At 40.3% G+C, this 18,523-nt stretch overlaps 1 protein-coding gene across 1 annotated transcript in view; it reads right to left on the reverse strand.

The window, feature by feature from the left end:
- Window positions 1-919: 919 nt before the first annotated feature.
- tmtopsa (teleost multiple tissue opsin a) overlaps window positions 920-18,523 on the reverse strand; it is an 83,227-nt gene continuing 65,623 nt past the window's right edge. The window contains exon 4 of the mRNA XM_075483910.1: window positions 920-2,501. Coding sequence (XP_075340025.1) covers window positions 2,229-2,501 — 273 coding nt within the window. The 3' untranslated portion in view covers window positions 920-2,228. The remainder of the gene's footprint in view (window positions 2,502-18,523) is intronic.

The raw sequence follows: 18,523 nt of genomic DNA on the forward strand, positions 1-18,523 counted from the left end.
CACCAGACATCCTGCAGTGATATTCGTTGTGATGGCTCAGCCTGCTGTTCACTTTAAAGGGATAGTGCGCTCTTTTGAAATGAAGCTGTATGACATCCCACACTAGCAATATAATTTATGAACATTGACTTACCCCCCGCTGCGCCCTGTGAGCCGAGTTCCAGCCTTGTTTTGGCGTCCACGAAGGTAGTCCAGCTAGTTGGCTGTGGCCAGAAAAAAAAAATCATTTTGCCTCTCAAAAACATTATGTGTACAAAAGAAAAATACATTTGCATCACAAAATCGTTCTCGATGAAAAAGTCAGACCTCACATCGCTTGGCACTATTTTTGCCTCCTTTGATATCAATGCGTCCAATGTAAACCGTGCAGACTGAAGAGCAGACTGAGCACTCCCCTGCTTCCGAGCAGCAAACACCGTAACAGGTGCAGCTATCGCTAGGTGGCTTGACGCATTGATATCAAGGGAGGCAAAAATAGCACCAAGTGATGTGAGGTCTGACTCATCAACAATGCAAATGTATTACTGTTTTGAACGCATATTGGTTTGAGAAGCAAAACGCTTTATTTTTCTAGCACCAGCCAACTAGCCGGACTACCTTAGTGGACGCCAAAACGAGGCTGGAACTCGGCTCACAGGACGCAGCGGGGGGTAAGTCAAAGTTCATAAATTGTATTGCTAATATGGGATGTCATACAGCTTCATGTCAAAAGAGGCGAACTATCCCTTTAAGATATACAAATCACAGCAGAATATACATGCTCTACAAAACATCTAGTACATTTTTTCTTTTCGTTTTACATTTAAGTTGTTCACCTTGTGACCACTCTACTTAAAACTTAAAAAAAAAAATGTTTAGAGTTAAATAAAAGAACTGCAAACCGATTAAGGTTTTAGAAGTTTTATTGATCAACGCCCCTCCAAAATATGAAAGTGTCCCTTGCTTTGGTATCAACTCATATATATTAATGATAAACAAGTTCAAGATCTTGACAGTACATAGAGAACAGTTTATGGGAAGTATAAAGAAAATACCCAACATAGCACAGACACTGGAGTTTGTCTTATGCCAGAACGAAAAAGACCAAACCAATTGAAGCACTGACTCCTCCCCTTTACTCAGTAAGGAATGAGAAAATGTCAAATGAGTAATCAAAAAAAATGTAATACGGTGATGAAAAGTACTTGACAAACGATATGTACACACATACTCCATCTAAAAGTTTTCTTTTAAAAAGAGCCATTTTTCATGTTGTAAAAATAGTTTTGATTGGTTTTCAGAATGTTCACATTCTGTAACAAGATCATTCAGACTGTAAAACACAGACTCACAAATATCTTAAAGTTTGTAAGTTATGAGGGTAAAAAAAGGCTGAAACGCTGGTGACAACATGGCCATGAACAGCAAACAACACCATAATTTCAAAAATCTACAAATTTGCAATTTTTTTTCCAACAGTGCACATGCACAGTTTTAATTGGAGGATCTATACAGAAACTCTCCAACATGCACTTATGAATGACTTTTAAGTCACGACTCCTGAAAATAGATTTTATTGCCAATAGCATGCTACAGTAGCAACGCTACACGCATAAGTCACTTAAAACCAGCTTCAACAGGAAGTGCTAAAAGACAGTAAAATCAGTACCTCTCGTTGTTGTGGCTTCCCTCTTTTATCTTTTTTTTTTTCAAACATATCTGTATTGGGTAAGACTTCAAAATGATTGGGGTTATAAACAACTTGTGTTCTTTGCTTTGTTTTGTAACCACTGTCGGTGACAAAACAAATCTTACTCCTCATTCACTCTGAACACAGTCCTGTCATTTTATGAGAATGAAAGCCTTACCAAACCTATAGCTTAGATATTGCACAAAACAAATGATCCCTATGATTCCATATTTTATTTGAGAAACAGTGCTTACTTCAGAAATTGTCAAATGCTCCTTATTAGTAAACTTCTACAGGTATGTTCTCTGCAGAGAAACATAGGTCCCAGATTCTGCAGGTTCACCACTCAGATTTTTGCTCATATTGTCCAGAGACAGTCCAAGGTTTCCCTTTGTTATGAGTCCGTCATCTGGACCAGCCGGGACAGAGCTGTCACAGGAGCTGCATTAAATCCACCTGGACTGGCAGGCTGCTGCTCACTGAGCATCTGCAACACTTCTCTTCTTTATTAACGACCCTCTAAACAGTAACTTCAAGATTTCACAGTAATAGCAAATCGTCAGCCATCAAAATGGGTCACGAGTGATACAATGACAGGTTTGTTGTTTGAAGAGGGTTCTTTGGTGACATCAATGGTGGGTTCACAGGACAGGCCCAGCTGGGGCAGAGTGGTAGCAGGTTGGCCCAATGAGGCTACCATAAACAGGAAATCATTGGTACGGCGGGGACCGGCCCCCCTCATGCCCTTTGTAGCAGCCTTGGAGGAGCTCTTGATGCTGGAGCCTCGTCGTGGAGCCTCACAACTCAGCAGGCCCTGGAAACATCTGTAAAACTGGGGCAAGCATAAAAAACACATGATTAGACCAAAGTGTAATAAATTATAGGCCAGACACAAAGACTAATTTGCTCATGGCTTTGTCTTAATACGTGGAATATAAATTTCAAACCTGTAACTGATTAACCATGAACATGATTTATATTTGGGCAAAGTTGCTGCTTCTACCCAAGGGATCCACATTTTCCGACCTCTTTCCCAGTCACTCTCTCTACTGAACCTTTAGGCAAATTGAATTGAATTATCATTTATCAGTGATTCCTGCCCTCCTATATATGCCAGCACCCGGCAGCAATACTTTGTCATTGGGGTTATTGTGTCGCTTGCCTTCTGATTTTGGCGCATTACACCAAGGCGAGCAAATAATTTGTTTTTAAATGAAATGGTTAGCTGAGAACATTCTCTGTCAGGAGTGCAAACCGTTGTTGCATTTTCAGCTGGATAAGTGATTTAGCTAATGTGAGTGTATAATGAGAAAGAGTCTGAAAATGGAAGAGAGCCATTCTTTCTCTTGAGTAAAACAACGAGATATTTGCACTACGTCATCGATCATTCCATTGTGCAACTGGAAGTATTGCACAGGCCTTCTTGGGAGAATAGGTTTCAGTTAGAGGCAAAATCTTTCTTTTAAGAATGTTGCCGTTTAACATATGAGCTATGTCTTCATTCTTTTTTAACTGCCCCATTAACATCTCCATGTTTTTTTTTTCAGGCCTCAGTTCATCTGGATATAATAAGCTGCATCAGTTCAAAAAGGAAGTTGTAACTATTTTCTGACGTTTCTATATCAGAGGAAACTACATGTTGAAAAAAGTATACAATGCTCGCCAGAGGATCACATTATGGTGTGAGGCTCCATTCAATGAGTCATCAACTCACAGGGGAACGTGTTGTGTAGAAAATGTAGAGGACACCTTGGAAATTCCCTCATTTGCAACCTTGACCGCTGGTTTTTCACATACAGACAGGATTTCTTTAACCAGGGGAGCAATGCCCTCATTTTCAGGTTCACACAGAGTCCCACCTGGAGGCTGCCTGAGGTGCCGGCACTGGAAAGCAGACTGGGAGATACTCTGGTAGGGCAATGTATGGATTTGTTATAAATATAACCACAGTCTGCTCTGTTGCCCCCTGAACCACTCCAGTGGACCAGTTTGCAGATTACAGGCCTACTTTTCAGTTTTTTTTTCTTCTTTTTTGCTACTTTCATCACTTAATTAATATTGATTATTATTTATGGCCCAGAAATTAAATGCGCAGCTTTAAGTTGCTGACTAGATTCTCTAACCTATATGCCACCAGTGCCCCAGAGGACTCTGTGACATAGGCAAAGAAAGTGTAGCTACTGCCAGAGAGGGCTGTTAAACTCCCTTTTGCATATATTTTCTAAGAGATTAATCTAGGTCAGCAGCTCTAAAGTTAGGGGTGGTGGACACCCCAGGGGTTGTGGATGTCCAAAGAAAAAAATATGTGGTGGAACTGAATCGAAATAATTTGATTTAAGTTGGGAAAATAAACAAGTAGCTATACTTCTGACCTGAATCATTTATTCATTACATGGGATTAACTTTCCAGCGGTCAGTTGTTGATAAGCAGTCGTAGCTGCAGTCTCCATGGTGCTTCGTGCTGCTTCGAGGCAGCTGTGGATAAACATGAGAACTCTTTAAAGATTTTAAAGATAAGAGTTGAGGATGTCTGGTGTCCCTTTGTGCCTGCATCATCCAAGAGAGTATAAAGGAATAGCAGCAAAGGTTAATTTCATTACTCTGGACTCCAAAAGCTTAATTGTATGAAAAGAAAACAAAGACAGGACTCAAGTTGGTGCTACTGCCCTTTAGCTTCACAGAAAGGCTGCAGGGAATCTTTGCTTAATTGAAAAAGGGAAGCCAAACACCTAACACTCCACAATTGATGACTGCTCTTCAACATTAAGGAAAGGCTGAAATTACACACATATTACATATTTTTTCTGGTTTGCTAAAACAGAAACAACAACAACAAAAAACAAAAGATCATTGGAAACATCCTGAAAACATATTTCATATTTCAGGAGCAGCCAGTGTCTGACCTACAATAGACAGCAGTGGGAGCACTGAGTTTGGAGTCACAGGTCCAAACCTGTGTTTCCTTTCAGTTCTTCTCTTGTTTTTCTCTAAACTGAGAGCTTACCGAGCTCCTTATAATTGGCTGATCAGTGTTGCAAATAAGTGGATGATAAGAAAGATGCAGTGACGACAGAAGGCATGCCACACACAATCTCTAATCATTTATCTTAATTTTTTTGAAAACAAGCCGCATTTTTAAAACAAAACTGTCCATGTTGTGTGAAGAAACTGAAGACCAGCTGATAATCATCATAGAAGGGAGACAAAGGTCCTGAAATACGAAGCAGGATAACTGGCTTGGCGAAATAACTTCAGGTTCAGCCCTGGATTTTAAGTTTCACAAAGCTGGTTGACTTCTTACTGCATTGTATCACCATAGCAACTTATCCTGGAAACCTGACCTGCTCCAGATGTATAGATGATAGGTGTAAGGTTCTGAAGTGAGAGATCAACACATGTTCAGACCAAAAAAAAAAGGACATCAAAGCTTAGACAGTGGAAGAATCTCTGTTTACTGAGAAGATCTTCATTCTTCCTTATTCTCAAAAGAGAAATAACTTCAAAAAAAGAAAGTCATCACTAAACTGTCAATGTTTTACTTACAGTTTCCTCCTAAAGCGAGTGTGCAACGTATAAAATTCTCCAAACTGCATCCAAAGACATCTGCAGTACACTCATGCTCACATGCACATCCACCTTATGAAATGCTTTATCACAAGGCTCAATGAAATCCATATACTTTTTTTCATCATATAATTCTAAGGTGGGCAAGAGGAACTTCACAACTATCATAGCCATTGTTAGACTGTCTGAGACTTTCGTATGCTTCACACCTGCAGCACATTCATTTAAGAAAAAAACAATTGTACATCGTCAGATATAGATTGCCTTGCTTTAATTGTTCCTGTTTTGGCTGCATCAGCTGTGTTGGGCGCACATATCCCGAATAAAAAAAAAACCTGGGGATATCCTGCATATGTTGAACTTGCTTCACAGTACAGATCCCTGCTCTGTATGACATTACCAAAAAGAAACGCACACTTTTACTTTATTTTTTTAATCCACATGTAATGTCTTCCTGAATCCAGTAACAGCGTTTTCATTGTAATGCGACAGAGTTCTTTACAGGAAGCCCACAAAACTATGATAATAAGTCATCATCTCTGTTTCATATTATTTCAAAGTACAATAACAGCAGGGATGCATGACAAAATGAAGGTCTGAAGAAGGTCTCAAGCTGAAAACATGAAATCTTTTGAAAACCAGCCGATATCCAAGTTTTCCCTCACAGACACCATCACTCATTGCATCAGTTCAAACCAGCCTCACAAGTCCTCAGCTTTGTTATTCAATCAAAGACCTCTAACCATTCAGCTGGTTGTGGCAGCCTCATCAAGACCAGCAATGATCGAGTGAGATTTTATGTTGCATTCATATGAAGAACAAATTAAATGAAAGTAAAGTCTTTGGTTTGAAATTCTGCCGTGATTGTTAATTGGCTAAAGAACGAGAGATATCACCTCAAATAGACAATAAAACCTTTTTATGAGCCTGTACAGGTCTACAACTCCACAAATACCGTATTCTGACCAGAATCAAGAAACAGAACACATCCAAATATTTTGTGGGAATAACGGACAGACTGCCTCCAGGTACAGAGAAAAGGCATTGAAATGTATAGACCACCTGTCAGGGCATACTGAATAGTGAATGGAGCCCTGGATACATTTTTAAATCCAAGAAACAAACCTGGATGTCTCAAGATTGTGATTTCATGCATATTTTCCTGTATTACTCTAACCTTGTTTTACGTAAAACAAAGCCCCGCTCATATCTGGGTATCTCATCATAATGATGGACGGATGGCAAGATCCTGAATAATTGAAGACCCCAGCCACAAGTTGAAAGCACAAGAATACATTCGGAGTATTTGGGTGTCCTTGGGATTCTGGGCATGTCCATCCACATCCGTGACATATTCTAAAAACAAAGGCTCATGCTTTGTGTTGCGTTTACTGCATTTTAAACTCTTCTTCTTGAGTTCATGCTGATGCAGACCATGAAAAGATGCGACTCTTGAGTAAACGTAGTATACTTAGTATACCTTCAGAGTTTCATGTACACTTATAGTCTACTACATTTCCTCACGAGTGCAACATGAGATGAAAGCACCTTGTAATTTTCGAGAAATCGAAACAAGAAAAGAAAAATCAAATTCAAAGCATTTGTTAAAATATAAGCATGTATAATGATGGATACCAAGAGAGACAGAAAGGGTTTGTAACATCAATGCTTTATTTTATAAAAACAACATCAAATGCAATGTTGGCGTGGGTTTTTACAGAGATGTAAACGAGTGTAAAAATGAGAGATGATGTTCAGAGCACAGCAGCTTTGAGCTACCTCTAAAAGATACAAGGGAAAATATGTTTCATATCATTAAACAACCCGATTCTAGACAAAACAAATAGCCTCTTTCAAGGACTTCTAGTGAAATTGTTTATTTTCTGTTTCAAGTGCCCTCAAGGGGATTTGTGCTGTGAATTGGCACTGTATGAATAATGAAATATTATTTGTGACGTCAAAACCGAATAGCCTGTAAAGCCTCAACTACTATCGAGAAATCATCAAGGGGAAATAGAAATGAGTCACACCGTTAGGTGGAATAGTCCTTTAGGCATGTACGCGAGAGCTTCGTCTGAGTCAGTTTCACAAGTAGGATTACGTCTTAAAGATTTATAAACACGTGAGTAATAAATACACATCCTTTAAATTTAAATGTTTCGATATATTTTTTTTCTTCATTAAAGATTATCTTGTCCTCACCAGATCTAAAATGGGGTAAATCAATATAACATAACGTAGTATACTGTGTCGTAAACAGTGTGTGAAAAACTAAGCAGTTCCCATAATTCAATATCAAGAAGAACCAAAAAAAAAAAAAAAGCCAGAACTTTGACTGCGTCACTGCAACACTTTGATTCTTTTCTTTTTCAGACATTCTGTTGTAGATCTGCTGCTGTGTTTGGGATCATTGTCCTGTTGATGACCCAGTTTCAGCCAAGCTTCAGCTGTCAGACAGATGGCCTCACATTTATAGAATAAATTGGCATACTTAATGACTGCAAGGTGTCCAGGTCCTGTGGCTGCAGAACAAGCCCAAATCATCAGCCCTCCACCACCGTGCTTGACAGTTGGTATGAGGTCTTTGTGCTGATATGCTGTGTTTAATTTGCTGGGCCGTAATGATTCAAAAAGTTTGAGAATGGTCTGATGGGCAGCAACAATTGCTTCTCAATGATCATTGCAGATGTCTTTTCTCCTTGACATTGTGTTAACACACACCTGAATGCTCCAGACCAGCAAACTGACAAAACTTCTGCTTTTATAGAGGCGCTCACACTTGTTGATGATCATTTGATCTGATTAGCAGCTCCTGGCTGCTCTTTACTCTCTTAATTCCCGTGGAGGCAGCTACGGTGAACTTTTTTTACACACTACTTCTGTGCTTTGCTTCAGTTTTTGTTAAATAAAGGATAACACAATGTAATATGTCATATATTGTTGTTCATCTGAGTTGTATTTACCTATTAACTTAAGAGCAGGCGAGGGCCAGATGATTTGTTTTTTATTTTTCGCCCGATACATAAAATCAAGAAACAAAGGGGTTTGGATTGAGAGCTGAACAGGCTTTGAAAGTTGGCAATCTTTTGTGTTTAAACAACATGAACTCATCTATTGAGAACTGCAATAATTTGACACATCATCGAACTTCTCCTGCACATTGCTGTCTGTCAAATGCTTGCTGCCTCGGAAGAGATGCAGAAAAAGACAGAAATGCCTGAGGTTATTACTGAAAAATTCCACTCACGCCAGAGCTACGAGCATCGCATTCATCCCTATTGTCAGTCTGCTTGCAACCTTCAGGTCATCTGAAAGGGAAAGCTAGTGAGGAGATGTGGAGAAACAAGATTATCAGCAACTCTCTGTGGTGCTGACACACACTCCCTGCTCCCCTCAGTTTGTCCAAAAACCACATTGAAAACATGTTTGGAAAGATGGAAGAGAGTGTGATGGAGGAATACAGACAAACAGGTAGCAAATGAAGTTAGTTAAAACACAGAGGCTTCAAGGCTATGGTGGGAAAAGTGTGGGCAATGACAGATAAAATGATGAAGCATGACAGGGAGATGAAAGGATAGAGACGCGCTGACAGAAAGTCGAGAAAAGAGAAGGCTGTGGGTGACTCATGAATGGTCTTCTCAGACATGCATTATCGGGTCTGCATGATGCTCTGTGATCCAGCCTGATCCTCCACGGATACAGGATGACAACTGAAGGGTCAAATGTCAGGAATCAACTTTTGACAATAACAAGCTCATCTATTTTTCAAAGCTTACGACATCAGCTCGGCTCAAGTCCTGTTCTGTTTCTATATGACCGTATACAGAGAATCATTGCCAGTTAACACACGTTTGCTTTGAAAGTGGAAACATTGATTGTATTCGTGAGGTAACAGTCCCAGATGACACATTTGATGTTCTCACCGCAGACTGAAAGAAACACTTCACTACATAATACTGCAAAAAAAAGAAAGAGAAGCATTTTAAGAAATCTAAATTAAGTGAGTCAATGGTGAGAAGCGTTAAGCCTCTCTTATAAGCATCAGCACATAAACTGCTACTTCACATGACAATTACTTGACTTAATGTGATTGAGCAAACTCCTCAGTGTTACGGAGTATCATGCACTCCACAGAGTGCAACGGGAAGGAAAATTAATAGATCTGAGAGCAGGAGCGCACAGGCACGTGTGAAGAGAATGACAATCATCTGACTTCCTTTTGGGATTTCCTGGCACTCTCCTCTCAATTCAGCACAGCAGTGCACTATGTTTATATTGTAAATCAATCATTTCCTCACACTGAAGCGAGGCACGGAACAAGCCTTGCATGGCAGATTTTGTGCAATTTCTAAATTCTGTGATGGAAAGAATTACTGACTTAATACTTCCTAACAAGCTGAGTGCTTGCCTTTAACTTGAAGTACCTGAGAGTAATTTAACAGCATATTTAAGGTAATATGATACAAACTTTAAAGGGGGCATCCAGTACAATGCCCTGATGGTCTGGAGGCGGAAATAAGGTTATTCAGTTGTTTTATATGTATTACTGCTTTTCCATGGTAACACGACCATCAATGCCATCTTTGTCTGCTGACACGAGATCTTTACGACCTGTTATTTTTGGTTTAAAGGTGGACATGTTCAAACACTACAGTGATAGATTAGATCAGCTCTTTGGTTTACTCCACTTATTGGAGCTGTCTTAAGAATACTTTAAAGTCCCCCTCTGCTAAAAATCTATTTTATTACCATTTCAAAATGCCTATGAGATATTCTTCCGTGTTACATGACAAGTCATGAGCAAAAAAATAGTACTTTAGCTGAGGCTTTCTGCTTTAAATCTGCAAAGCACCACTGAAAAGGTACAGAAAGTGAGGTTAGACCCCCTGTACGTGCTGCGTAAACATCTGTGAGGAACCAGCACCAACCAATCCTAAGTAGGTAATTTCTATGAGTTACGAGGGAATAGATGAAATGAGAAGCAAGAGAGCAAGGCCGAGTGAGAAGCTGTGTTAGGTGGTCAGAAGCTTGCCGGCTTGCTTCTTGTCAAATGGGGACGAACCATGGAAGCCAGTTGCTGTGGGAGTGGCAGGCTCAACATGCCTGGAAACAGACCTAGTTACTGGAACTAGGGGCCTCTGCAGCAAACGTGCTTTTGGTCGAGCTTGCGGCCGGGCTGAGACTGCCAACCCAGCACCCCCACAGCTGGGGGCGTGCCCCTCGGCTCATATGGCTTGCTGAGTGATTTTTGCTTGGCCATGCTTCTCTCGTGTGGCTTATCGCAGAAACCGGACTACCTCTGGGAGAATTGGGCTAGCAGCTCCTGAATTGTTGAAAGCAACAAAAAAAAACATTACATGACCATTATGATACTTTCATGTGAATTATTCATTTGGTCTTCTTGAGATTCGCTCTATGGTTCAAAGTCGTTGGGCTGAATTTTCTTTTTCTTTTAACTGGGCTTTATTGAGCATGTAATTATAACAAATTGAATATAAAAATGTTTGGCTTGATTACACCAATATTAGAACTGGTCATTGCATCAAAGAGACAGGGAAGGCTTGTGTCCACTGCTGCTGCTTTCCCTTTCCATGGGACCCTTTAGGTCAGAAAATATGACATTCAGTTGCCAGTATATATTGACATCAGATTCTCATAGTTAGTTATATGGTTAAAATAAGAAGGGAATGAGCTGACAATGCTCTACTTTGTCTAATTATCCCAACCACAAAATCTGACTTTTTGTCATTGAATGTAGCACTTAGAAGGAACTGTCGCTTCATAGCAATATCCCTACTGATATGATAGACATTAAAGGATATCAATGCTTCAGAAAGGACAGAGACTCTGGGAAGGGAGGAGGAGTTCTAATTTATATCAAAGATCAATTTAATTGTAAAGTAATTGAACTTAACACTCCTCTTGAATGTCTAGCCTTAAATGGAGCGACGCGTTAGTTCTGGCAGGCCACGTAGTCAATGCACCTATTGGCTGACGCCGACACAACCCCAATGGCTGTCCACAAACCAACTGCGCTTATGGTAATCAGCTGCAGCTCGCAATTGGCTGCTGGCATGTGGGGCGCTTCATTTAAACTACCAAATTTGTTTTGCTGTCACTGCTCTTTTTTGCTTCTGCTGCACCACCTCCCTGCTCCACCGACTTCTCATTGCCAAACCATGTCATATGTTGTCATTGTTGCTTGCTCTGTTCTAGGGGTATGTTGCCTTTACAGCAAATGGAAGGCACTCCACCTGAGGATGCTGCTGTTCCCTGTCTGGCTTCCATGGAGCTCATGGGAAGTCGGGAACTTCCTCCAAACAGAGCCACACCGCCAAACACAAATTGTATGCATTCAGAAATAAAGCTTCTGAATTTATCTCTGTCTTTGTCTCGTATTTTTTGACTAGAGTGGTTCTGACAGAAATGTAATTTTGTCACAATCCATGAATTTTAATGTTGTTGTTCTCTATAACCCACCTTCTCATAATGTGTCTTTTTATGATTAAATAACTCATGCAATTAAGCAGCTTGAGACTTACAAAGAAACAATATGGTACGGGGATTTTACATTAACTGTGCTGAAAAAGTTTGCAAACAAAGACTTAAAACAATCATGACAAAATTTAAGTACCATCAAATGATTAAAGGGCCACCAGGATCACCCGGCAGTCAAAAACCTTAATTGACATGGCATTTACAAACAAACCTGAGCGCATTATAAAAACATATAATTTAATAACGGGACTATCTGACCCACAATTTGACTTGACTGCTAGGAAGCTGACTAAAAGAGACTTTGCTACTTTGGTAAATTAAAGAACAATGAAAATAGCATGAAATCCTTCATCCCTAAATCCAAAATCCCACAGTTTGAGAGGGAACTAAAACATCTCAATTGAGAACATATTTTTAGCCTTGGAAGATGTTGATGAATGTTGCAATTCAATCACTGCTGCGAGCACTCAATTAACTAACAAATTTACCATTCAAAAAAGTGCAAAGAAAAGGAAAATAGTCTCCCGTGGCTAAATAATGATATAAGGAATCTCATGAAAAGAGAGATCTAGCCCTGAAGAAATCACTACAATCCAAACTCAGCACAGACAATTTTACTTTAAAAGCTTGAGAAATAAAGTAGTGAATGAGCTCAGAAAAGCACAAGCTTCATATTATACAAACAAAGCAATTATCTTCTCAAGAAAAACTGCGTTCAAGTATTTAAAACATTACAACAATACATGCCAAGTAATATTGTTGTAATGTTTTAAATACTTGAACGCAGTTTTTCTAGAGAAGATAATTGTTTTGTATATGGGAGTATCGGTCCATTGACTGTTTTGGGCTTTCACATGCGCGCATACCAACAACCGGTGAGTTACATGCTGTTTATAAAGTTGTTTTGTAACGTCCCCATGCCAGTAATGTGAGAACCATGCATATGGTTTTGATGGTAAGGCTTGTGACTTTATTGTCGGATGGTTTATAAAGTGGTGTGACGTTTCTGCAGTGTGCAAGTTGTTGTTTTACGTGGAAGGTTTAGCACTTGCCCCTAGCCACCACGTATTAGCCTCGCATGACAGGCTGCGCAAACTAGCGCGATCTCCACACAGGGAAGTGCCGATTTGCACCGGCTGTGTCCTACTGTCAGTATTTGACAACCTCTAGCAATGGGATTGCGCTCCAAATGCCCCGGAGTTCCCCTTTAACCTGCCAGCCGACTGTTATGTTGCCCTATCCGCAGGCAGTGATTTCACAACCTTGGCCAGTACATTACTTGCGCTTAAAACAGAGGACTAGTGCCGACTGTCTGTGGCCAAATTGCAGACTAGGACAATGTAACTATCTGAGAATAAAATTGCCCGTCATGTATTTTTTCTATCAGTTTTTATGGGTGGTAGTCTGAGCTGACCTTGCTGTTTCTGCTCGCGTGAGCTCTTGTGCAACTGTTTTTCCTCAGACAGATGCTGAGGCCAAATTTACTTAATTTGAGTATTTCCTCGAAACAAAAAAAGGTGTTCATGGTCTTCACTGTCATTTAATGGTAATATTGCTTCAAGGAAAACTTCATCACATGCACATAACTGGCCTTTTTTTAATAGTGTTTGATAAAGGAATGTTGTATTTTGAAAAATGTGTCGCCTTGTGAATACAGGGCACAATATATCTCCTTTAAGAAATTATGTATCTCGAAAACAAGTAACACAGGGAAAGAAGTGTACAGGACTTGGGTGTAATATCACATGGTTAATCCTGGTATTAGCTGAATTCTAAATCTAGATTATTACACTGTTGTAAGAAAAAAATCTAGCTTTATAAAAAGCCTGAAGGCACCCAAACCAGTCTAATAAATATAAGGATAATATAAAACCTCCCTGTTATTTTTCTAATAATAAATAACAAACACAGTTATTGTACCCACACGGTGAAATTTTGGGAGTTTCTCAGTTAAATGACTTCCTGCTGAAAACGCAGTACCTCCATATTAATTTGACATTTGATTGCTTTCTCATCTTGTCAGTAGAATATGAAGATCTATTAACAAACACTACAAAACAGATTTTGTAACAGATTTTTCTGCAAGCCTAACTGTTCTGGTGTACCAGAGTCGAATAAAGCAGCCCTGCTTATACCCTTCCATCAATCATACCAGCGATAAATCTGGGATGCAGCTGAGGCCAGTGCTCACTGCTGTGCAACAGATGTGCATGATAATCAAAACTGATTTACTCAAATGTCTGCTCTAATTATTTCCATTGGTAAATAGTTTTTTTTTTTTTCCAAATACAGACATAAAATTCACAATCACAAGCAAGTTCATCATTGTAAAGAAACAAAGAAGAAGACAAAAACTGTGCCCATCCAGATCACTGATTCCTGCAGAATTTTGAACTACTGGCACTACATGGCAGACTGTATGTGCATTTCTCTCAGTGTGTCTGTCAACCCACAGCATTTTGGCATGGATCTGGATCACCTTGCCATGGCCGAGGATATACTTTCTGAGTGGCCTTTGAATCGAGTTTGAGAATAATCAGTCTGCACGTCCTGTTTTAGAGAACTGAGAGATAAAGTAGTGTGCAATCTGTTCTCTCCTGCTGATGTCAAAGTGATGAAGAACATTTGTCTCTACCGTCCTTGAGGATGTGAATAGGGAGAGACTTTAGATGAAGCTTAAATCACTGTTCTACCTGGAGACACGGCAGATGGCTCTTGAGAGGCTCAGACGTGCTTTGAGCTCCTCATGAATGAAAAACACTGGTTAACAAATTGTGGATTTTAATATTTAAGCAGCGATGGAGTTGCTCAGACAGAGGATCGCAGCGCCTGTCAGAATGCTTTGCAACAACTCACAACAGTGAAAACTGAAGATGCTGATATGACAGCACGGAATAGTGTGTTTAGTGTAGTTTATTTGTTTATGGCTTTGATGGTGAGTACTTTTTAAATCTTTTAGAATAATTCCCCTGCAGTTCGTACTCTGATGATTTGATCTTTTTGGAGCCCATTCTTTCATTTTAGACCATCTCACAGTTGCATGTGCTGATTACTACTTTATGACTTAAAGTACTTTTATTGTCTCTTTTATCATAGGTAATCATGCATAAAAGGAAAAAGATTATACCCTGTTTTTGACAGGTTAAACTAAATGTTGCATGTCCTGAGAACATATATGTCAAGTTTCAAATAAAAATGCTACACAGAGTGCTCAATTCACCGTTTCTGTTTAAACCTGCTTTTGAAGCTGTTCCAGTGCATGCACCCCGCCACAGGCACAGATCTTGGCTGTGTTTGGATTGTCCATTCATTCTCTCATTGCTCGCTTTATGATGTCAACTATACAGAAGACCCGCTAACATTAGGGGCAGCCAGTTGCTAATGTATTTCAGACAGCAGCTGAATGCAGCGGTGCTTCATGATTGCCGTTAAATCTGCAAAGCACCGCTGAAAGGGAAATCACGTCACGTGTCGCCAAACAAATGTTGTTAGAGTAGGTACATGTCAAATCTGAGGCGGGAAAGAACAAGTGTGCTGTGTTGGGGTGAGAACATGTCGTAATGAGCATCCTTCTCTATATCAAAAGCCTTTAAAATCCAAACAAATTGGTCAAAACCGTTTTAAGTGAACCTGTTGGTGAAGCGATTGTTGTACCTTGCGTGCAAGTATTTAAACAGCAAACTTGCATTACAATTTACAATTTATTGCTCAGACTGAAGAACGTTACTTTCAAGCACGGTTCCAATACACACACTACATTTATTTCCTAAGTCCTGCTTCTCAGGCAGAAAAGAGACTAACTGTCACAGCTGAGAACTCTGAGAAATGACTTGTTCACCTGGCATTCTCAATGGGCAAACATTAGTATTAGCGAGTGGCAGATTGTGCTGGTTTGTTTTGACCAACGTAGCGTACAGCTTAACTCTTAATTTACACCAAAGGGAAATCACATAAGTGGATCTTTTATACATAGCGCTTGTATACCAACAACAAAACCAACTTGAAGCTGTGCTAAACATCCAAAGTGGAGAAAACCTCCTGTTTCTTAAGTGGGTGGGCTTTAAGTGCTGCAATTGTGATCATTTCAAAGGAAATGTTATGAATGCAGGTAATAGGGATAAAGCCTGATTCTTACTCGGCGCAACTGCACAACTGTTCTGGCTCGAGAACCATTAATGACGTCATCGAAAAGCGCCAGCCCCTTCACAGTTCCTTCAGCTCATGAGCGCAGCTTGCGCCGAGTATGCGTCACATTTGCAGTTCTCTCCAGACCAGCGGGCGTCACTGTTGAGGAAACAAGCTGAAAAGCATACGAAGAAAGCATACACAATGCCACCTGTGGTGTCACGTCAGCAGAGGCTGGCACATCTGATGCGGATGCGGAATGAATTTACTCTGGGTGTAGAACTGTTTATGTATCTCAGAGCTAAGCGGCTGCGGCAAAACAGAGAGAAGGTGGAATGTTCGTCCTTTGCAACAAGACGAACTTTGTCAAACGTTGTCCTTTTGGACAACGTTGTCCCAGTGTAACTTCATAGGACGTGTCGTACAGATGTTTGTAGAGGCGCACCCTCTCGGTCACCGCGGTCTCTGCAGTGTTCATGTTTCCTTTTTCTTGGTCAGCTGTTTCGGTTGAGCTTGCGCGAAGTCAGAAAAAACAGTTGTGTGCGCGACCTTGCGACGCGCGAGGATTTTTTAGCTTGCGACGGGGGGCGAGGCGGAATTTTGGGTCACGTGACCGTTTGCGCCATTTGCGACCAGCTAGTAAGAATGGGTCAAAGCGAGGTTGCGCCGAGTAAGAATCAGGCTTAAGGAGTACATTTCAATGTATCAACGTTATATTTGGGTTCTCCACATAAGATGTCGCTTTTATTTTTTGCATTTGTGTTGCCAGATCTTGTTGGAATGGGATGCTCAGACACAGGCAAGCCTCAAGTTAACATCCCCCCGAGTTTGTATGTCTGTAAAACACCAATTTAGGGTGAGAGGGTTCAAGATGTGCAGCTTGTGCAAAGCCTCCCACCCCCGCCATGTTCTGCCTGACTGCAGACATAGAGTGCACGCTAAAATGTATTCACAGGAGGGGAAAAACAGTGAGACGATTCAGTCGAAACTTACCCATAATCCCTGGGTTTTCTGACGTCACTCAGCCTCTTGGCTGTGATCGCTGCTGACTTGATCGGGACAAATGCACACCAGCTGCTACTTGTATCTGTACAGCATTTTTAGTCTTCAACTCGCCTCAACTCACAGTTTCCATAGTAACGGGCTGGGAGGAATTGAAGACTGAAAATGACATACAGGACATGTGGTGTCCCCTGCTCACACTTCTGCTCTCTTTTGCGTTGACGTGAGATCGATGACTTTCGGCGAAATGCCTCTGTGAGGTCAGTCGGCTGTGGAAGGGCTTCCGTGTGAGAGAAAGACAGTGACAGGAGAAGAGTGCCCAACTCCAGATGACAATGACATCTAAAACCTGCTTTTTAAAATTATTTCATTTTATTTTTCTTATTCCAGTTTTGAGCTGCGCAATAAATAACTCTTGACATCAACTCTGTGAAGAAAGTTTACACTTCAACAAAACGTATTACACTCGAAAGTCTTTGACAAAGTGATAAGATTTACTTTCCAATATACAGCACTGTACATAATTCTCTTACAGTACATGAAATCCCTCTGACAGAGTCTGAGGGGAATATTTTCCAAAGCCTTACACAGCATTTTGGGCTTCACATGGACCAGAATGAGATTAAAAGATTTTTTTTAGAAGGAAAAGGTTTTATCAGTCCTGCTCCAGTGGGACAATCTTGGTTATCTTCAGTTATTTTTTCTCACCATGATAAACTGCGTTTCAGAATGGAACAAAACATCTTAAATCTTGACTCTAAACATAATTGCTTTGTACAAAGAGATTTGCTTTAGAAAGCAGCTTGATAAAGAGGCCCAGAGAACAAAGTAAGCTCGAATTTTGAAGAGTTACTTTTTGGAGCAAAAATGAGAATCCTTAATCAACTCAAACAGCCATTGAATTAAGAATGAGGTGTTCACTCTGTGGAGGCAATCTGTTAGCTGACATTCTTTGCTGTGAGAGTATCAAAACCATGTATTATGGGTTTAATATCCCATTTATTTTTTTTCTATCAGCGTCAGTCACCTAATTGTGGTATTGCAGTGGAAAGCTGTATAACACCTGAGGGTGTGTAAGATTGCACGTAAGAGATCTTTAAAATGCTAACTATTAGGATACTAACCCTCTGGGGTCTGAGCCGTAATGACGTCATGCGATCTGATGACGCCGGCCGTGAATCTAGACCTCAGAGGGTTATGGTTGAACTTAAAAGATGAATATATTCATAATCTCTCACTTTTCTATTTTTTTGGTGAAGTTTGATCAATTATATAATATGTATTCTGTCATTTATCGTTTTCACATGTATACACATGTATACAAGTCACCTTCACTGTTTCCATAGTGACTGAGGGGGTAAGAAGCAGCAGGTGCTGCTAATCAAATGCACTTGATAAACTGATCATCAGCAAACGTGAGCACCTCTATGAAGCAGGAGTTTTGCTGGGGTCCGTTTCACGTAGCAGGTTCAACCAACTCAGAGTCTATTCCTGATCTCTGAGTTGATCTACTCTGAGATAGAAAACCCTGAGTTTTCGGTTCCAGAAACGCTGATTTGAGTGAGTTAATCAACTCTGAGTAAGTTCACCTTGAGTTTAGCTCGTGCACCACAACTTTAAAAAGCCAGCATCAATGGAGCCCCGATTCGACGAGTCACCATGGGA

Source organism: Odontesthes bonariensis, chromosome 14 (assembly GCF_027942865.1).
Source record: "Odontesthes bonariensis isolate fOdoBon6 chromosome 14, fOdoBon6.hap1, whole genome shotgun sequence".
Lineage (NCBI taxonomy): Eukaryota > Metazoa > Chordata > Actinopteri > Atheriniformes > Atherinopsidae > Odontesthes > Odontesthes bonariensis.